A 22499-nucleotide genomic window follows, 5' to 3' on the forward strand; every position below is an offset into this window, starting at 1 on the left:
CAGCCGCTTCACATGAGTCAGCAATTAATTATGACTGTAAATACTACTTGTAGGTAAAATAACTGTGTAACTGTGTAAACGTGTGATGTCCACAAACATTTTACTTCAGAGGCAAAAAGGTGACATAAGATACCAAATTATAACATTTCATAAGTGGTGATCATTTTGACCAGCAGGCTCTGTCCCCACACAGACACACCTGCAGGACTCACCTCAGCAGCATGACGAGGTCAGCATCACTGGAGAGGCGTGCCAAGCCGTTGACTCCCTCGCTGCGAATAAACTGCACTTTCTCCCTGCAAACACACACACACACACACATCAGGGGGCTAAGCAGATGCAGTCCATCAGGATTAAAGGTTAAACGTGTTCAGTTTGACTGATGGCGATAATGGAGGCGTGGGAGGCTGGACTGAGACAGAGATGGAGACTGAGAGAGAGGCATACTTGAGCGAGTGGTTCCTGGCAAGCTCAGGCTGCCTTTCCTGCAGGATCTCAAATATATTGGGTTGCCGTAGAAACGCCACTATCTTGTCATTGTAGGCTGGAAGAAAAAGAGGAGAGAATCAGCATGTGTGATTTCACTTTATTCTTGCATCCACACATGGAAGTTTAAGTCTGCCCGACTCACCCACAGGCACCACGTCGTGGTACTGACTCCGACTGGAGCCGCTGAAGGTGCTGGAGGGGCGGGGCAGGACGGGCGGGTTGGTTTGGCGAGAGTCATCCACCACCTGTGACAACAGTAAACACTACAGTTCAGGTCGCATCCTAGTTCTGGGACCGACCCACCAGTTGGTCCAGCTCGGCCTCTGGGACTGTTAGTTCATGCATAATCTCACTTCTCTAAAGGATACCATGAGGTGACATTTATAATTAGCAAAAAATACAGTATATTATATTTAGTTAAGTATTAACTCATCTAAGTCATTGAATTCAGGTGTTCCAGTCACTTCCATGGCCACAGGTGTATAAAATCAAGCAGACTGCTTCTACAAACATTTGGTCGCTCTCAGGAGCTCAGTGAATTCTACCGTGGTACCATGATAGGAAGCAACCTGTGCAACAAGTCCAGTCGTGAAATTGCTACTAAATCACTATTAAATAATCCACAGTCAACTGTTAGTTGTACTGGAGTGGTAAGTGGAAGAGATTGGGAACAGCAACAACTCAGCCACAAAGTGGTAGGCCACATAAACCCACAGAGCAGATGCTGAGGGGCATAAAGCACAGAGGTTACCAACATTCTGCCAAGTCAAACGCTACAGACCTCCAAACTTCATATGGCCTTCAGATTAGCTCGTCTGCCTTGACATGTGCATAGAGGGCTTCATGGAATAGGTTTTCGTGGCTAAGCAGCTGCAGCCAAGCTTTACATCACCAAACACAATGCAAAGTGTCAGATGCAATGCTGTAAAGCACGCCACCACTGGACTCTAGAGCATTGGAGACATGTTCTCTGTAGTGATGAACACTTCTCTGTCTGGCAATCTGATGGATGAGTCTCGGTTTGGTGGTTGCCAGGAGACGGTACTTGTCTGACTGCATTGTGTCAAGTGTAAAGTTTGGTAGAGGGGGGGATTATGGTGTGGGGACTGTGAGCCAGGCCTTCTCATCCAACATCAGTGTCTGACCTCACAAATGTGCCTCTGGGAGAATGTCCAAAAATTCCCATAAACCTTCCCTGAAGAGTTGAAGCTGTTACAGCTGGGCCGATATCACATTAGACACACACATTTTCATGTGCATGTTTGAGAAGCAAACAGATGTACGCAAAATAGTCTAGACCTGGTGCAATGATGCTGGAGAGTTTGGAGCGTCTTAATACTGCAGATATAAACTGTGAGTTCACACCATAAAAGCAGCTAAACGTTATGACAATTTAAAAAAAAGGACTGCACGTGTCACAGAGCATCATTTTAGATCCTCAGCATCATTTACATGTTGAATTCCAGATGCCTCCATTTCAGATTTCTCTCCACAGGTAGCACTAATAGAGAGAGACACTCTCATTTATCATATCCACTTTTTATTTTAAACAAATTCTAACCCAGGAAGTCATCTCATTTCTCTTTAATATTTTCTTCAGTTCAATTAGTCTACTGTCATTACAAGGAAAGTCACGAGCAGGCTCTCCTTTGTTTAACTCCCTTACCTTGATATATTACTGTCACACGGTCCTGGCTCATGCCCTCGTCACGTCTCGTTTGAATTATTGTAATTATTGTAATTTTCTTTGGACCACCAAAACAGAAAACTCTTTAATTGTCTCCAAATGGGACAGAACTGCAGCAAGAGTCACCGCCTGCACCCAGTTTAGTGACCACATTACAGCTACTCTCATCAGCCTCACTGGATCCCAATTCCTCAACACCTCCTATACAGGATTCTGCTTCTCACTTTTAAGTGACTTTGCTCCCTAAAATCTTTTGGACCTCCTTCACCCTTACATCTCCATCCTCCACTCAGCTTCAGCTGCTCTCCTGTCTGCTCCTAACTTCAGATTTCAAGACCACTATAGACTTTAGCCGTCAGCTGTGCTGCTCCTCACCTTTGGAACTTATTATTACGTTCTCTTTGACACAGTTCAAATCACGGCTCAAAACTCATCCGTTTTCATCAGTATGAATGTTTACAGTATGAATAATACATTCATACTATTCCTGGATTTGAAATGTCTTTTAATATTGGTCTTCTTTTTAATTGAGTACTTTAAAAGGCACCAAAAAATAAAAAGTATTTTTAATATTACTGCAAGCAACAGATAACATCTTTGCCACTAAGATGGCTCTTAAACTGACCTCCGGCTCTCAACGCCGTTCTTGCTGGTTCAGAATAAAGGCAGAAGTCCAAAAATTGGATCCTCTTTCTTCTTTTGCACTATTTACACCTTACAAACCATCCTATGGGTCCGATTTGAGACCTCGGAGCCTTATGTTTGACACCGCAGCTGCAGAATCTCACACAGCTGGACACATCTGAGATTCTCCCTCTAATAGTAAGCATTACTGCCTTGATAATACCATGACATGACTCTTGTTGTGAGATGCTGTTATATAAACTAAAACTGAGCTTCTGTGGCACTTCTTACTCTATATTAAAGCTGCTGTGATGCATCTGACCAGCTTTCGTCCTTGATGGCTCCAACACAGCCGATGCCAACATTCACCATTTTTCGGCTTCAAACCGGCCTCTCTAAACATGTAAACCCTATGCGTGCTCCAGGTGATGAGTGCTCTGCAGTGACGGCGAGTCTCTCACCTCCCCGGCACTGTGGCTGCGCTGGCGGCTCAGGTGCTGGCGGTGGGCCAGCAGCCCGGTGGAGCGAGAACTCTGGAGGGGCAGCCGCGGGTCGATGAAGGTCGTGGAGCGACAGTTGTGATCCACGAAGAAAGGCTGAGGGTTGAGGCACACATAAACTCATCAGAAAACGTCACACGCAGCGCAGTGAAGGTGAAAACAGGCGTCATCGCGTGGCATACCTTCCCAGTGTGGTCGTGCTTCATCTCCCAGCCCCGGGGAAGCTCCAGCTGCTTGTTGGAGAACATGTTGAGGAAGGTGACGAGGTCGCGGTTGTGCTGGTAGCGCTCGAAGAAGTGAGTATCTCGACGCACCTTGCTGATCATGTGCTTCAGGCAGGTGTTGCTCGTAAACATGCGATAGGCACTCTGAGGGGAGGTCATCAGGAAGAGACAGGAGAACCAATGAGAGAAACAAGAGTGGGGTTATTTAAGTGGTATGATGTTATTTTTCTTTTTTATCTGAGACATAATGTTAATCGGGGTTTTCCTACATGATTAGTGCAGTATCAGTACATCAGGTTTGAAAATAATTGTGTACATGAAGTTGAATGTGGAGTTTTCTAACAGCTCAAGCAGTTAGAAACCAGAAGTTATAAAGATCTTTATTTTGTACATGAGGAAGAAGAAACAGATTAGACTCAAGTCAACACATCACGTGGAGCTAAAGAGGGCAGACTATAAGAGTCTCAATATCCCTAATATAGTGACTACCCTGACAGAGGTCCCTTATGACCCCAGCCAAATATGTCAATGTGCTGTTGTGATATTTGTAGTTTTTTATAGATCCTGGCCCATTTCTTAAAATACTACACTTATATTTTCTTCTTTCTAATCACTTCATTGTGATGTTTTGCAGGGAACTATGGCTAACTGACTGAGAACAGAGTGTGCGTAATTCCCAACATGACAATGAAAATATTTGAAATCTTCCACATCTCCACTCCAGATGTTTGCTCAGATTTAGTTTGAAGCATGGAAGAAAGAAAAGATGAAAAACAGCCTGACTCTGATGACCTCATTGTAACGTGTCGTTGATCACTTGTCACTGATGCTGGCATACATATACAGAAGAAAAGAAAATGATCTGTAACAAGTAACAGGTGACGATGTAACCAGTCAACTATTAGCTCCTGAAACTTGGATAGTTAAGCAGAAAGATGAGCCTAAACGGGTTGTGGTGACCTTGCATATGTTAGATCTGCTCTACAGGCGTGTTGGACTGACAGGGTTTGAATGCAGCACGGTGAAGAAGTCGGGGCTGCACAGGAACTTGGCGCTGGGCGACTGGAGCAGCAGGGAGAGACGTGAGCGTCCGCTGGAGTGCGCGACGCCGCTTTCTCGTCTGTATTCTGCAACAGAAACGACATCCAGTCAAAGCCTGAGACACCAACCAAACCGACCACAGCAGCTTATGTCAGGAAAACACGCTCTAACAGCACGTGCTGAGTTTAAAGACAGTTAGTAATCCATCGTCTACAATTCTGCATGAGGGATATGACAAAGAAAGCTGCTCTTCTCACATCTCTTCATAACAAATAACAGTATCATGGCTACCAGTAGCAGTTCTGAGGATGAATCATCTTCCAGAGGTGACTCATTTAATTGCACAAATGTCTCCTCGTAAAATGAGCACCGAGCTCTCGTCAACGAAACCTTTAATTACTGCATTTCTCTGTGAGAGGAACTAACCAGAATTGGAGTGCGGCATCAGTTCGCTTTCAGGTTCAGGAACCAGGTCGACGGAGCTTTCCTCTGACCGATCACTGTTGGTGATGGTCCTCCTGATGCTCTGATATCTGTCATCAAACAGTGACTTTAGCTTTTCAGTGGCTCCCCAAAGGAAGCAAAGACAATGAAGAATGCATAAGCTGTCTTCTTCTGAAAGTCTGGGAACTTTATTCACAGGTACATTAGCTCAAAACAGGTAGATTATAAAAAACAAAAACAAAGAGATATCTGCAGGTCTCACCAACATACACAGATTGGTCTCGGAGAACACTGTTTTATTTAAAACCCACTTTCTATTTAATGATAGGAACCCTTGGCTTAATCAAGGATTTGCACCACTTCACACCACTGGACACTTCCGGATGCTTCAGGTGGGGCCATCTGTTACCTCAAAGCTAAAAAGACCAAAACAGTGGACCATCTGGAAAATATTTCTTCCATTAGGAAAACATGTTTCTGAAAACATCTGGATCTCTTTTACTTTAGATCAACAACAAGTGATTAAAAACGTCTGCGGGAGTTTCTAGAGACAGAAATCTGAAGCTTGGTCACACATTAAACATCCACAAAGGTCTCCAAGGAGCTTTCAGGCCAGTAGTTAACACTGTCACATGTCAATCAGTGGCATCCTATAGTCTCACAGATAATTACTTCTATCATTCACCGCAATTTTAGAAGAGGTTAACTCAGGAGCTGCACACTTTTGCATCTGTATGCCATTGACTTTTTGTGTTATTGAATAGAATAGAATAGAATAGAATAGAATAATCCTTTAATTGTCCCACAAGGGGAAATTTGGTATCTGCATTATCTGCATTAGACGTTAATTTCTTGAGTTAAACTACAATTACTTAGGGGGTAAACTGATTTCTTTAACGTTATCTGGACCCCGTCCTCTAAAACCTCCCAGTCCTTGGAGTAAGTTCATGATTTCTCCTTTCAAAGCCCACCTGCGGTTCAGCTGCTCCATCTGCTGAATGGAGTTGGAGCGGGTCAGGCCCTGCGGGGCAGGAGGTCCGGTGGGCCGCTGCCACGTGGTGGTCCTGTTGACATGGTCCACAAAGAAAATCCTCCCATGGCTGTCGATCCGGGCCTCCCAGTCTGAGAGGCAGTTAAAAATGGAGATAAAGCAGGTGTTTAATGGCTTGAAGATATGTAACTGTTGAAAGTAACACACTTCAGGAATTTGATTTTTAATCTGAAATGAGGAAAATGGATAAATGTGTGTTTACGTCGGGAATCACTGCATCCATGATGTCATTCTGTGGTTGATTTTGGGTTTCAAAGTGTTTGCCAGGCTGACTCAGTGCAACGCGTGTGAACAACAGATGTGGACGCGGGACGGTCGCGTGAATAGAAACACACACACAGGGCATGCAGACACACACACTCACTGGGAGGCAGAGGCTCGTCCACACGTTGGTATCGATGGATGTCGTGACGCACAGAAGGAAGTGAACGCACAGGATGTCCATTAACGTGAGCACCTGAGCACAGGAAACACACAGCACTCAGAGGGAACTTTGTTTTAACTCGGGATGAAAATGTCATGGGTTGTAATGTCCAACAAAAACTGTGGTGACCGACTTTTGGAGATTTGTGTAAACGGGACTACCTTCCTCTCCTTCTGTTTCCGTAGTAACTTGTTCTGAATCTGCAGACCCCGCCTCCTCACATGGCTTTGCCTCGCCTTCTTGTTGTTCAGCCACGCCCCCTGCAGCCTGCAGGCTCAGCCTCCTCACACTGATCTCCTCCACCTCCTGTTGCTCAGTAGTTGGTGGTGGCGGCGGTGCTTCAGCTTCAGCAACAGCACCTTGCCCGCCCCCTTCATCATCTACAGCCTGATTGGTCGGCGGGGTGGCAGAGTCTATGTCTCCCCCTGGATCTATGGCGGTCTCTGCTCCCTCCTCCGCTTCCTAGAAAATATAAGCGTTTAAAGAGATGGCAAAATAATCACAAAATCACTCAGTCACATATACACAGCCAGCTCACGGCATGAGGCAGAGCTGACTCCGTAACCAGGGCAACAAAAGTTTGACTCCATGCAAATATGCGTCGGTGCGTAGGCGTCGCATCTCAAAAAGAAACAATCATGGAAGATTTGTGATAAAAATTCAGTGGAAAATGGAAACAGATCACTGGTTCCCACTCACGGTCTGTTCCCAGAACATCTCTACAGGGACAAAACAAGACAGACAAAAGGCCTCCATGAGCCTGTGTACAGCTTTCACCCACCACACGACAGTGAAAGCAGGGTGGCAGTGGTGCATTAGATCTCTGTGTCCTTAAATTAAAGAACCAGAACCACAAGATCCTGCTGTTCTGTTTGAGCACTGCGGGAAAAATAACGGCACTTGGGCTGCACATTAAAAATGAAACAAATGGAGAAACTCTTCTTCAGAGGATTTAACCACAGTGGGATATTTTCATATCTGACATATATGTTCATATTCTGATGTGCTTTTGCTAAGCCTCAATGATCGAGGTGTGGCTCTGACCGAAAAGCCGAGAACACTGCACGTCAGAGATGGGGCAAGCACATGCTGCTTATCTTCGTTTTTTTATTCTGAATGAGACCAGAATTTACAAAATAAACATCATGTTGTATTCAGTAAGATGTGAAGCTAGAGACTGGGACCGTGAACTCTTTAAGAAAGTGTTTGCTATGGTTATAGTGCAAGCCAGCCAAAGGATCATCATCCTAAACGCTTCTTTTTAAAAGCAGAGGTTTCGGCCCCTGCTGGGGGACAAAGGCACTTCCTTGCTTAATTTTTCAGACACTTAATGAACTTTAGTTAGGAATTAATTAAATGTACAGCAGACTTTCCACACTTACTAGTTGTCTACTCTAAAAGTGTGGGAGTGTTAAAAACTGCGGTTCCTTGAATGGCCACTGGAGGCTGGCTCCAAATGTGAGTCAGTCCTCATAGACTCCTGTGTTAAAATGTCAAATTTTACAGCAGAAATAAACACATTTAACTAGAATCTAAATTTAGAGTTAATTACAAGAGGATTGTGCTTTTAGTAAGTAAATTCGAGCAGTAGTTTTCTTAGATGCACTAGCAGATATGTCCATCAGTGTGCCATATCCATCCACTCCTGGCTGCTAAAAACTTAGATGGCAATGATCACAAATATAACAGGATATGGCAAAAAAGTCTACACTTCCAATTGCAATTTAGATCATAAAGTCATCAGCAGTGTGAAAAGCTGAGTAAGTTTCTCATATACTTTTGGCTAGCAAGCTAACTTCTTTTGCTCCCTGATGGCAGATTTAGGCAGTGACACTGTGTTTGTGTGTGAAGTGCATCTAAATTCAACAAATACTTCTGGTGGTTGGAATGAATAACTTTTTGTGTTTTAATGTTTTTGCAGGAATGGTGCAAACAAAGCAGTAAATTTTGCTCCCGTGAACGCACCACAGCGGTGGTCAGTGTGACTGGACAGCTGTCTGAAGATGAGAAGACAGTCTGAGGGGCTGTTGCCATTGAGCAGCTATCGATCTCTGATAAGGGCTCCTCGCCAGCCATCCTTCCTTGCTCAGGAGCGTCTCCACCTTCTGGCAAAGCATCATGGGACGCAGCCTCTGTGAATGGAACCTCTTCCACTTCAAGGAAAACATCCTGCTCCAAAACATCCTCTGAGTCCAGGCCAGCAACGGCTTCTGCGGCCGCCTGGGCCTCGGGGGCTTGTCTTCTGCCTTAGCACCTCCACCCACTGCCCCCGCCTCCAACACAGACCCCACCGGTCTCTCAGACTCCTGCTGCCCCTCAGTGTCGTCTTCATCAGTACCACGGGCATCAGGAGGTTCTCCGTTCATTAGCAGCGGCGACAGGGGTACCGGAGTGATGTCATTGGCTCCGGATCTTTCTTCGTCCTCGTCTGAATCGATATGCAGCATGGCGCTCAGCCTTGTGTGTGTGGGGAAACTAGAGCGCAGTTTAGGTGAGGCGGCACCCAGAGGTCGTTCACCAGGTCCTTTAGGGGCCTCAATAGCATCCAGACTCTCACTGAATGACCCCTGGAGCATTTCATGACCTGCAATGCTTTCAGTTTCCCCAAATCTGCCCTCTGCTCCGATGAAAGGCAGCTCCTTTTCCAGACAGGCCGCGGTAGCGCCTTCCACCGTGCCCTGGGAGCCCTGGGAGCCCGTAGGAGAGGGGCCTGCTGAGACCAAGCCTGGAAGGTGATGGGGCAGGTCTTCATCATCGGAAGGAGTCCCTGGAGCTCCATTCAAGGATGAAACACCGATGATGGAGTCAGGAGAGGCACCTACAGCCGGGAGAACATGTTAGTAAAAACAAATTCCAAGAAAATGTGAAGTCCTGAATATTTAACCACTGCTGAGAGGCAAACTTACCATCCGGTCCTGTTGAGGTGAGCTCAACTTTGAACTGCAGCTGTCCACTAACGTGCTCAGTGGGCAAGCGTCGACACAGAGAGAAACTGATAGGCTGGACTCTGCACAGTTAAAGAAGAAAAAAAAGAGAGACCTGTGTGTCTTTTACACTGCACACACAGATAAAGTACACATGAAGGTCTGTTTATGTGTGTGTGACTCTATGAGTGAGCTCCTACTCGCTTGTGTCTGCACATTTTCCACCTACCCGGGTATTTTTTCAATGAGCCGCTGCACAGGGATCGTAAGCTGGCCAAGGAAGCGCTTGATGATCGGTCGGCTCTTGGCAAACTTGTCCTTCACTTCGATGTAGAGGATGTCTGTCATCAGGGCCACGAATGTGTATTTCTGCAGAGGCAAAAGCATCGACATGCAAAAAACAGAAAGAGGGAAACACATCATGGGTTTGATGCTAGAAGTATTTCATAAAGACAATCTTGCTGGAGATTATGGGGGGCAAACAAAAAACTCAAGGCACTTTATCTTTAGGTTAGCCAAAAGCCAAAAACAGACCAACATCAGTCTGCATTAAATACCAACCCTGGATGCCAGTCTATTAAAACCTGGACATTATATAGTCCCCTGTTTTAATATAAATGCATTTAATTAACAGTAGTGCAAAGTAACATTCAAAAAAAGCTTGAAAAAGTTTAAACCACGTCACCTCTCCATGCCAGACGGGGTTGGTTGTGTTAGCGATGATAGCTGATCGGCGTTCCTGCCCATGATGGCTGAAGACGGGGAACACGCTCCTCTTCCCTGGGTGGATGGACATCTTCAGGTATGGATCAGGATTGAAAAACATCCCCTTCTTCAGGCCAGTAGCACGCAGGTCTGCAACAAAACAGATGATGAGAGAGACGAATATCTAAGCAAAGGATTGAAGTTCTCTCTCCTCTGGTTGTGCACGGCTTGACCTGCAGGCGCATCATGGCTAATAAAGGCGAGCAGTTTGGGTGAGTGAGGTGGACATCCGATTCTTGTAAACTCATTAAACTGAACCTGATATCATCACTGGGAATGATAAAAACTTCAGACTCGCTCTCTCTGGTGGGAAAAAAAAAAAACCTTTCAATACCAAGGCCTCCATGTTTACTCGAGTTTACTCTAGTGTTTCCCAAAGGGACTGTAAGACACAGATGAAGATAAGATGGATCACTCAGTTAAAATCCAAGCATCTGTTCTGGGATTTATGGTGTGGCTCTTCGAGATTTGGAAAGATTTGGGAAGAGGCATTTAGCAAAACCGCTAAACTCACCCGTCAAAGTGAAGCTGATCAGTTTACGAGGATGTTCGACTCCGACCTGCTCGGCCAGCCCTTCCACCTGAGATAGAAGAGACAACGTCACACTTTAGATGCTATAAAACACATGGAGCACATATTTTCCAAGGACCACAAACACACACACACACACACACACACGTTTGTCCTACTGAATTCACATGAATTTAAATCATAACTGTGGACACGACTTTGAAGGTTGAGGGAATAAATTATAACTGAACGCAGACAGCGGTGCATCAGCGAGGAGCCAAATCTCAACATTTATGTGGGATTGATTACGGTCACAGACGACTCAATATTGAGTCATCAATCAACTGAAAAGTATGAAACATGCCATATAAACCACCGTGAGGCACCATTATTGAGAGTGATGAATAACAGGATTTCTTAAGGCAGACTGTGAGCCAATGAAGGCAGTCCATTGTTCGATAGCTCAACTTGCAGAAACTTGAAATAAATGGCTTCAAAATCAGTCCTGCATACTGAAATATCCAAAAACCACCCACATCTGCTGTTTTAAGAAACTGGAGAAGGTTCACGACTCCTGAGTTAAAGCTGATCTTCCTTTCAAATGAGCCTCCTTGTGCATATCTGGACCACTTCCAGGCTTGCTGCTTGCTTTAGATCATTTCCTGGAAGTCCGTTCTGACCACTTCCACCTGAGCATCTGGGATTCTCTCCTGGTGTGTCACAACCATGAGTCTTCAACTCAGATTTTATTTTAGAAACAGGAAGTGACAAAGAACCACGCCTGGTAAAGAAGGGTGGGTTTCCATTACTGCTGTCAAAAAACTCTCACAGACGATTTCCCACTGACTCAACTTTCATGTCTCCGACTCGGAGATCAAATGGTAGTTTGAGCTTGAGAATCGACAATGTCCAAGCTGGAACATGGTACATCCGGTCAGGAAGGCCACAGGAACGCCATTCTGAGCTGTTAGAGACGAGTCCTGCTGCAAAATCCTCCTGTAAAGATCTCAACTTTGCACAGCAGCTTCGTCAAAAATTCAAGAGTTCACGTTTAGCACAGAGGACGAAATTCAGCACACACAAGTACAGCTACCAAGAATGGGAATCTCAGGAAAATATTCACAAATAACAGAAACAGCTGGATGCAGTCCAGAGGTGTTAAAGGATATGAACTTGAAGGGGAAATTAAATATTTAAATCTGGTTTGTTTTGGAGGTTTTTTATCGTTGGAGCCATTACAATCACGATAATCATGACCAGCTATCCCCATCATATTCCAGACTTCACATGTATAAATCTCAGAGTGATTGATCAGTGCAATCCCTCCCTCACACACCAGGACTGCTGGGTTCTTCACAGTGATGCACGGAGTCGTGGCTCTCAGGGCTCCACTCACTCCGTGGTAGTATTTGAAACAGATCTTTGTCTCAGCTGCAGAGGAAGCAGAAAAGAGTTACAGCCCTTTAAAAACATCACATGGAAAAATCTGTAAAGCTCAGATGCACCTGGAGGTTCATTCTAAATGTTCTGCTTTGATTTGGAGGTAATTTTTACACTCAGTGAGGTCTAAATCATCACTGGTGACCATTTAGATCATTTTAAATATTTTATAGCATATTTCAGAAGAACTGCAAGAAGTGCAGAGATACTTTTCAATAACCAACTTACGCTCCATAAAGTAGGGCCCGGGCTCGAGCCTCCACACGATCTGACCCTTCTGGGTGCCATTCACCCCTCTGTTCTTACAGTCCCACACGTTGGATGGACTGGTTTCATCTGCAGGAGGGTAAATGTGTTAGTTCACTCTTGGTTTAGACACGTCCGGCTCTTGCAGCATTTATTTTTAGACCAAAGAATGTGAGTTAAATCAAACAGCATGCTCTGCATTGTGCCGCTGCAGTGCAAAACTGTTCTGCCTTTCAGCGTGTTTAGTCTGCGGACTCTGTCTTCCAAAACACAAGTTTGCCTTTAATCAGTGAAATCCATTCCCAAAATAGCCTCCCTGTAACCTCCAACCAGAAGGACAAACTCCAAACTTCCTCTGAGTTAAAAACAGGGAGGGGGAATTCCGCTGTACGTAGCACTTTTGCGCACAGATTAATGAAGCACCAAACTCAGCTGACTGGTGGAAGTGTGTGCGTGAGCATGCCAGTGTGTCTGAAGGGGCGGCGAGGAGGGGAGGGCAGGTAGCTTATCATTGAATGTCTGCTTAGTCAAGGAAAGTGTTGTCTCCTCTGGGGTATAAGACCCCAGAGCAGGTAATGAAGTCCTGGCGGCCTTATGATCAATATGAAGTGACCTGACGCCCCACCAGGCACCGACAGTTTGCACCGTCTCCTCCTCCCATACAGTTTTCCCAACAAGGAAGGAAATGTCTGGAAAATGTAATCAGCTTATCCAGATGGGTTAAGTCTTAGAGGTCAACAGAAATTAAACTGATCGCCTGGTAAACAAGTTAAAACCATCACGAAGTCGACTCCTTTATAGGAGTAATTTCACGCCGTCCAGAATTTACTGCCGTCTGTTGTGCGGCAGGTTTGTCTGACCTTTCCAAAACCAAAGGCGCCCATTGTTTTCTGAAACTCATTATCCATCACTAACACAGTCCATCATGCTGATGAACAGCTCGCAGAGTTGGAGTTTTCCCTCAACGTCACTTTGTAATTATCTGGGGTAAAGAGACAACATTCATTATTTGCTCCAGTGAACAATGAAAAGGCAAATTTATGACCGCGGCAGAGATCCCCGTGTTTAATGTGGTCAGAATATTTTTCAAACACTATGTTAGAAACAAATATTTAACTTGAGTTAGAAACTGGCTTCACCATGATGCAGAAGAGACTCACACACCTGACCCTGATGAATGTCCTCGCAGCCCCTCACTAGGAAATTTAACGCCTAAACCACGGACCGCCAATTTGGAGTATTATATCCGTGCACCCAGATGAAGGTAACGCTCTGGCTTATTATGAGCTGCCGTGCAGCAGGTTAACATTATCATTAGGCAGTAATTTCACACTAACTTTGCTGCAAAAGGTCACTTGACTGTTGTATCCTGAGCAAAATTTGGCTTATGAGGTAAAATATTCTGTATATTTGCACAGATTCTAGCCTGCTGTGTCTTAAAAGACGTGCAAGAGTGGGATACTTTTTAGTGGTCACCTGTGTGTGCACCTGATGTGTGTGCTGGATCATGGTGCAATTTTGGATGTTTATACTTACAGCTTATTATTAGGCTCACACACACACACACACACACACACACATCAACAACCTCGGCTTCAAGCTTTGCTTCTGTGCACTTTTTAATATTTGTGCTAAATACCTAAGCACCATTAGAAATACTCCATTTCCCATAAGCCCCATACCACCATGTGTGCACAGCCAATAAAAACAGCTTGAAAGAGGGGGTTGAGAAGCTGAGATCACAGCAGTGTGTAAACACTCATGGTGGACAGTACACCACACTTAGATTTTTTAGACATAAAAAACATAAGAATAAGAATCTGCTTTCAATCACAGAAGCTCACAGAGGAGCAGATCTCATTTGGATCTTTACTACGTGATCAAAACAGAGTGGACTGATCACCGGTGAGCTGGTTTCACACTCTGATTCCTGTATTAGCTTTCACCATCGTGGACAGATCTGCGTGAGCCCGATAGCTCTCTTCAGCACTCAGGTCGACGGATTTCCTCCCTGTCAGATTCCTGTCTCTAAGCAGGATTAGCGGACATTATTGGAGACCACCCGGCTCGTGCGTGCTTTGTGATGGTGTGTGTGTTATCGAACACCGAGGCAGAGCTGTGACACGTTGACTCAGCCTCCAGGCCCGGTGTAAAGTCTCAAAAGCTAATGTTTCAGTATTGACTCGCTGCTGGAAGCTCCTGCGCGAGACTCTGCACCAAGCTATCGACAGATCTCGATAACAAAACACCAGGATCAGCCGAAAAGCTTCGAGGACACGCAGGGTCAAGTCAGCTCTGAATGACGGCGAGCTGCCAAAGAGTTCAGCAAAACAGATTCAGGGGTAAAAATACACGTAAAAGTTGAAGTGACTGGAAAAAACGATCATTCAGCTGGTGTATTTTTGTGCTGCTGATTCTGATCACATACGTGAAAAATGGGAAGAAATTTATGGAGGCCAATAAAGAAAACACATTTTCTCAACCATAAGTCAAAATTTTACTTTATTATCTCAAAATTTAGAGTTATCAATCGACCTATCGAAACTTCCACAGCAATCAAACTGTAAATTTGAGCGTTATAGTCTAATTTAGTTTCTTTTCAGTGGTATCTTAGTTTTTTATACTTTTGCCAAATTCCTAAATATAAAGACAACAATTTGAACAGATAAGCTAACTCTGGATCTAATTCTTTTGAGTTTCTAGGCCCTGTATTTGCTAAATCCAGCATAACCTGAAAGCTGAGGACTCAATTTCTGCAGAAAAAACATTTGAGGCGAGTGGGGTCTGTAACAGCCAACCACATTAATATGTGACACCCACGTTTGTAGCCAAGACCTCCTTTCTTTATGGACTGACAGAGTTACAGAGTCTCTAGCAATGGATTTGACATATTTTGACATATAATGCCACCACCTTATCTATCCACCCTTCCAGGTTTATATTGGGTATTAGCAGTACTTTTAACAATGAAAAGCAGAAAGCCAGGCTTGTTTTACTTTTAAAATCAGAGGAATAGGTTGTCTGATGAGCCATCGGGGCTGGCATCACCTAAAAACAGCTACAAAGATGAGCTCTGAAGAGCACAGTGGATAAACAGGTCTGCTACCCCTTGCATTAACACCAGTGTTGAGCTTATCAATATGCAAAACTTAAGTTTAGTTTAGGCTGCAATGACAGCGCCCTGAGATGGAGTCGAACACTATCGAACCACCAGCCTTCCAATCAGTGGACCTGCTCTACTGTCTGAGCACATACACCTCGCCTCTGCAAAGATATCAGCATTATAACAGCATCAACACTGATCTGAGAGATAAGCTGTCCCAGACGTGTGTCATTTTCAGGTCACCCCATATAAGACTGATTAAATCTGAGAAAAGCTCCCATCTGAACCCCTTCAGAATCAGCTGATTGCTTTTCTACAGTAACTTTAGGATATTTAATGAAACCAAGCAAAATTCTGCGCTCATGCTGAGTGTAACTTTTCAGAGTTACAGAAATTTTATGGGGTTTTTTTTCTCTCCAGGATATTTCATCCCACATAAGTATAGGAGATAAGTCCACATGGCATTTTTCAATTTATGATCCGTTTTACACACACAACAGAATTCACAATCTGAAGCCAAATCTGGGGGTTTTCTGCACATTTTTTATTTATAACCAGTTCTGAGCATCAGCATTGTGTGATCTATCATAGTTTGAATAAAATGCACCAGTTTAATGTCTCTGATGAGCAGAAAAAATCACTGGTACCCTGGATGATTGATCGATTTTCTCATAATTTACTGGAGAAAACTTTAAAATGTGCATTTTGTGTAAATTTTCAAGGCTTGTATCACTGTGTTGGATAGACGGCTTTATTAAAACAGCTTAGACCTTTCACATATATGGAAGGTCTCATTTTTACCTACACTTAGATACCAGGATCTTCGTCTTGCTGCAATTCCTTCTCAATCCAATAATTATTGGGCTGTGAAATGGAGACACAGCGCTGGTGTTCACACGTTTTGCATAATAGTTTGGACAGTTTTTTAAATCACCGAGAGATCTGGATCACAGAGGATCTTGGGAATCAGTAGCTTTTACAGTAAAAAACTGAAATTTTGCACTGACTCATCAAAAATGCTAAAGTTACCATACAAAACACATCAGCTGACTCTCAGGGGGTCAGCTGGGAGGCACTGACCGGTCTAAAGACTTGAGATTTGACACAAATTAAAGTTCCTTTACTCGCCATTGCATCACCTTACCGATGTGGTACAGCCCGATCCAGTCTGTAGCATCCACTTCCTCCTTTATGTCCCAGGATATGACGAGGTTCTGGCCACGGTTCAGCGTGTACTCCAGAGTAGACGCCGTCAACGAGGACCGGCTCTGGGAGGTCACCAGGTCAGTGTCGCTGTTTGCCCGCGGAAGGCCGATGGGGCTGCTCACCACGGACACGGTATCTACAGCCGCCCCACCCCTCTCCGCCAGAGTCCGCAGGTTCTCCGGGCTGAGGGTGTGCCGGAGATGCGGGCTGCGCCTTCGTGGGGCCGACAGGTGTTCGCGGCCCCCAACGGACAGGTTGGGTGGATTGTGGGAACGGGTCCTGGGCGGCAGGACCGCTGTGGCGAGGGAAGGACGCATGTTTGCAACAAGTGAAAGCAGTTAATGAGTAGAGCCAAGAAGGAGAGGCAGAGATGAGCTTCTTATTGAGCCGGACGGTCACCGAAGCGATGACACATGTTTCTGATTTATCTGCCTCTTGTCTAGAAGTGATGTGTGGGTTCCTGATCCACCAAGGTTTCCATTTTCATCCGTTTTTGTCTCTTAATGAAGCCAAACAGTCGACTCTTTACTTAGTTCATGCTATCCAGTGGCATTAAGAACCTGAGGATGTAGAAAGAGAAGAAAGACAGACAGAAATCAGTGAGCTACAAAATTGCTTCGGCACAACAAAAGCAGTGATTGCATGGCGTGAACTACAATCAACAAATGGCTGAACAAACATCCGTCACCGGAGCGGCTGTTTGCTGTCAAAGAAGCTGTCACAGACACAAGTAACCCGGCACCGCCATCGTGGTCCATCCTTCCTCCTCCAACACCACCATTCCTTTTACTTTTAGAGCTCATTTTGAGTTTTCTTTTATTAATTTAATGCGCTATTTACTTCTTTGAATGATTAACGATGTGTACCGTGTGTTCGCTCTCTCTGCTAGAAACACTCAGCCCCCATGAGGAGAAGAGCAGGCTGAAATTATCTCATTTGGAATGCATTATCTCTACGAGACTGCTGGAAAAGGAAATCTTTAAAACAGCACACACACACACACTCACTTACACACACACACGCGCGTCTGCAACAGGGTTTCAGTCAGTGTAGGCTGCCTCAGTAAAAGAAAGGAGAGAGGAGACAGGCAGCTGTATCTGCCTCCCAGGAAGCTCTTCAATCAGCAGATGCCAGTTTGGGAAGTATCTTGGGAGCGCTGTCAGAGTCTCAACCACAGCCATTTTGTTTTTAAAGCAAGGATGCCATGTGACTTCAGAGTCTAGCCAGGGGGAGGCTGGTTTCAGTTAGACTGAGGAGCATTAACAGTAAATGTGTGTGTGTTTCTTTTTTAAGGGTAGAAAAGGTTTGGTAATATTTAGCTAATGGATGCCTGGTGCAGTCACTGGAAAATAATTTGGGCTGCAGTCTCAGCTAAGCCTGATATCTGTGGTATTTGAAGTATGCCTCGACAACCGAGCCGCTGGTAACATTTTAAAACTGTCAGCTCGTCTGCAGACCTCAAAGTGGATTGTCAGACTAATGGTATTCAAAAAAACCAAGAATCACTAGATGGTCTGAGCTTCATTTTATCTTATTAACCTCTTAAAGTCACTGCAGCCTGCTAGGGTTACAGGTCGGATGTCTCTTATTTGGGACACTCAAACAAAAACTGTGTCTATGAGATTTAATTTGAAAGGTAACACCTTCTGGCTTAAAATCAAAACCTAACTCCAGCTGCAGAAAGGATGCGGGTGACCTGGTGGAGGTCAAAGAAATGAAACTGAGTCTCCAGAAGTAACTTCATCTGCCAACCAGGTCTAAAACTCACTAAGAACTATGGAGAAAAATAAATAAATAAACAACTTAGTAAATAATTATGCCATTAAATGCACCCAAATATTTAAATAAATGTAGGCTATTATTCTATAGTTTGTAAAAAATAGATAGATAGATAAGTTGACATTTCAGTTCTTTACCTTTGCAGTCTTAACTTCCACCCAAAAGTACACGCATATTATTGGATAATCACCACGCTTTTATTCTGAAAGTTTGGTTAATGACTAATAATAACTAGCTAATAACTAGCTTGCAACGGTCCTATCTAATATTTTCCCTACTGGTTGGATCGCTGACCATGCTGCCCCTATGGTGGTCCATGCAGCTGCTTGCCCAGCTCCATCATCTTAAAGGATCGCTCTAACCCGAACCTCACCTAAGCTACCTGCTGCAGTCCAGCACAATGAAGCTGGAATTCATCTCAGTTACGTGTTTGTCACAAAGTTCATGGCATAAATTAAAGCACAAACAGCATTATCTAATTCTATGTTGGTCTTATTTCACAGTGCACATGGATGCATTCACACATATGCTTGAGTAACACCCTTCACCTGAAAGACAAATCATATCTGTGGTAAAAACTAGAGGTGGGCGGATCGATCCAAATATCTGCTCTCCCCTATATGAAGCTCCTGATATAGGCTAAAAGTTTTGGTATCAGCGATATGTTTTCCGGTTTTTCAACTGGCACTGTGAAATCAGCTTTGCTCCATGTCAGCACTGGCTACCATTAAATGCTAATGCTAGCTTAATGTAACTGTGTTTGTATTTATTAAATATGTAATATGTTAAATACGTTACACTTTAAATAAATAGTCTGTTATCACTATGTCAGCGATTTAAAATAACTTTTAATAAAAGAGTTTATCTTTAAGCACTGGGACAATCATTTTGTTTTAGTGTATCGAGAATCGCGTAATTCTACTTGTATTTTGGTATTATGATATCCCTAAATATTATGGAATATTATTTAATTGTTTGTTATACAGTTTAGTTAACTATGAAGTCAACAGTAATAGTGACGGTTATTATAAAGTGTTACCTTTATTTTTGTATTTATTGAGATTTTTTTCTAAGTTTATCTGTAATCTTGGCAGTTTCGGTCCTCCATATTAGAGCACAGAAAAAGGGTGTTTGAGGGTTTTTTTGTCATCCCAATTATGTTGAAATATTCCTTAAACATTGATTTTCGTGTCTTTTTTCCAGCCATGCGCTCTCTCCTTTCCTTCCCTTCGTCTACTTCCATCTTCCTTTGTGGACTAAAAGAATCAAATTGAAAGTGACACCGAGTCTTCACAGCGGGTATAAACCTCACACAGCTGCTATTATAAATGCTTCCTCTTATCAGTAATACCATCTTCCTTTCTGTCTTTCACTACATTCTCATTAGTGTTTCATTTCCACTCAGAGACCATGAGGTAAGCTGAAACTCTTGACCATGCAAAGCAGGAAATCAATCTGAAGGTGATTCATGTGTGTCTCTGAAATATCCCGGGCCTGATGCTGAAATAAGATCTGTTGTATTTGTCATGAGGAAAGCCTGGACGTCCCTGACTCAACGAGATTACCGAGCCCAGACCTCGTACAGGGATTTATGGCAGAATAAAACCTTCATCACAGATGCAGGAATACGTAAATCCAGCTCACGTGCTCACATGGCCAAAGTCATATAGCACCAGCAGGGGAGAGAGGTAACATCCATAAGCAAGCAGAGGCTTCTTCAGTTAAAAAATAAATAGATATGAAGCTGCTGGGTGGTTATGTAAGCGCTCCTGTGGTCCAATCGGCCCCCTCCTGCAGTGTTTGCCAGGCATTGTCTAACCCCGATGTGTAGCGGGAGACGCCGTGGCTGCTCGCTAAAATAGAGAGGATGAGGAGTGCGTGCAGCAGCTCCAAACAGTGCAGAACAAACCATGACCTCAGGAGACAGCATTAAGTAATCTGGACCCATTCCAGTGCTTTTTTTCTTTGAAAAGACTCCTGCTTCCCATTATAATCCCGAAGCCCGGCCCTGCACAGTTTGACCTGGATTAGCGATTGATTCTCAGGAAGGGGAATATAGATAAAGCCTTGCATGAGAACCCCAAAATGAAACTGCTTTTCTCAGGGATGATAAATGTCTCAAATACCGTCATTTGAGCGCTGCTCTGTTATTAGGCACCGAATACTTTGTACAGTGCGCCGCTGTGCGCTGAATACTAACAGCAGACACATCTGCAGCAGAGGAGGTGATGGAGTGTGCCAGACTCTGCTGGATGGCTGTTTTCTTACATCCTGTCAAAAAGAGTTTCTTTAGAGAACGCTCCCAAAACCAGATGGCAGGTTTAGGTATTCATGTATCGCTATCGTGCCGTTCTTTGTGGCAGGTCATTTTTTTTATTTCTGTTTTTTTAGTGTTGTTTGTGAAGCTGGAAAACTCCAGCGTCCCAAGTGACAGGCATGATTGACAGGCACCATGGAAGCATTATGGCTGTACATCTCCCTTTACACAGCTCACAGTCCTCACAACACAAGGCACATGCACCGCTCTACTGCACGCACACACTGAGTTTTCCCCTGGTTAAACAATTAATTAATTTTTAATTGATCGAGTTTAGTTTAGTTAGATTCTGGATTTACTTTTCTTCTTCTCCAAAGCCTCATGTGAGCCATATCATTACACTTTCTTTGCTTTTCTTTCATTTAATACTAAAAAGCACGCTTCTGTTGTCAAGAAATACTTCCTTACTAACGGTTAAAACCCTATAAACCTGAGCAAAATGGCAGTTTCCAACATGAATCGAGACTCTGACACCTTAAAAACAAAAAACACAAATGTCAATGTTTGGATTTTTTTTAAATGAAAGCTTTTTTTAATGTCAGGCTGAACATTCACTGCCATCTTGCTTTTTAAAAACAAGTGCTATGCACCTGTCAATCATAAGTTAGGTCCAACCTTAAAGCATACCCTCAAATATTTTCTGTTTTACTTTAAATGGAATCATATTTTACTGAAAAAACATCATGTTGTTTTAAATAAGACTTAAAATTAGTGACTGAGACCATAAACCCATTAGCAAGACATTTATAGAGCTCATTAAGGAAAGTGAGAAGGAGACTCATTTTCTCATAGACTCCCATACAATCTGCCTGCTTTCTGTAACCAAAGGAGTCGCCCCCTGCTGGCCATTAGAAATAATGCAGGTATAAGGGACTTATGCATTGGCTTTACCTTTCAGTCATACCTATGGAAGAGGATTAGGGCCACTGGAAAAAAAAGTGGGCACATCTTTTTTTTTTTCTTCTTTTCCAGAATTCCGAGATTAAAGTTGGAATTCTGAGATTCCGTACATACCTGCTATAAAACATGCTCTCATATAACTAAACTACATTCTCACAGGCATTCTGAAGCAAACCTCCAGAATAGATTAGCCAGTCATAAAATAGATGGGGTTCTACTTGTCAAGTCCGTGACCTATTAAATTGTAAAAAACCTTCTTACATAGTTAAAGTTGTAAAAGAGTCTATTTTAACCCCACTTTTGATCTTTTTCTGAGTTCAAAAAAGGAGCTTTGGTTTCTAAATAAACCAAACAGCAAGTAAAAGAACAACTTAAATTCAAAAAGTGACACTACAGTAAGGGGAAAAACTGGAGTTGAGCTCTATGGGCTCTCCTTACCGAGATTTGCTGTTGTTTTAAACTCTGTTGTTTCACATTATCTCACGTAAGTTACACTGTCCTGCAACAAATGTGTATTAATCCTCCGCTGCAAATACTCCCAAGCAAACGCACCTCTACTCTAGTGGGATTAACATTTTCTGAAATCGACAGTGACCATCTGTTACTGAGCAAATTACTAAACCTTTACTTGGCAGTAAGAAAAACACAGATGGGTTTAAGGCCAATTCGTGGTTCCACCACATCTGCATTAACCTCTGGGCCTGAAAAATAAAGCTAGCGTTGAAGTGCAGTTCCTCTCATGACCACTAGAGGCTGCTTTCAAAAGTGAGTCAGGGAGTTCCCATAGAGTACCATGTTAAAATGTCCTCTTTTTTTACAGCACA

General features: G+C 43.6%; 1 protein-coding gene across 1 annotated transcript in view; it reads right to left on the reverse strand.

Annotated features, from left to right (window-relative positions):
- Window positions 1-22499, reverse strand: part of hecw2a (HECT, C2 and WW domain containing E3 ubiquitin protein ligase 2a) — a 46928-nt gene that overhangs the window by 18686 nt on the left and 5743 nt on the right. Inside the window, exons 3-20 of the mRNA XM_019352456.2 lie at window positions 16618-17239; window positions 12353-12460; window positions 12021-12115; window positions 10688-10754; window positions 10094-10263; window positions 9638-9777; window positions 9391-9491; window positions 8464-9302; window positions 6646-6946; window positions 6425-6517; window positions 5981-6131; window positions 4992-5098; window positions 4527-4651; window positions 3483-3668; window positions 3262-3396; window positions 632-734; window positions 448-544; window positions 213-296 (exon numbers count right to left, since the gene is read on the reverse strand). Of these exons, the coding sequence (XP_019208001.1) occupies window positions 213-296; window positions 448-544; window positions 632-734; window positions 3262-3396; window positions 3483-3668; window positions 4527-4651; window positions 4992-5098; window positions 5981-6131; window positions 6425-6517; window positions 6646-6946; window positions 8464-9302; window positions 9391-9491; window positions 9638-9777; window positions 10094-10263; window positions 10688-10754; window positions 12021-12115; window positions 12353-12460; window positions 16618-16996 (3281 nt within the window). The 5' untranslated portion in view covers window positions 16997-17239. The remainder of the gene's footprint in view (window positions 1-212; window positions 297-447; window positions 545-631; window positions 735-3261; window positions 3397-3482; window positions 3669-4526; window positions 4652-4991; window positions 5099-5980; window positions 6132-6424; window positions 6518-6645; window positions 6947-8463; window positions 9303-9390; window positions 9492-9637; window positions 9778-10093; window positions 10264-10687; window positions 10755-12020; window positions 12116-12352; window positions 12461-16617; window positions 17240-22499) is intronic.

This window comes from Oreochromis niloticus, linkage group LG16, assembly GCF_001858045.2.
Source record: "Oreochromis niloticus isolate F11D_XX linkage group LG16, O_niloticus_UMD_NMBU, whole genome shotgun sequence".
Lineage (NCBI taxonomy): Eukaryota > Metazoa > Chordata > Actinopteri > Cichliformes > Cichlidae > Oreochromis > Oreochromis niloticus.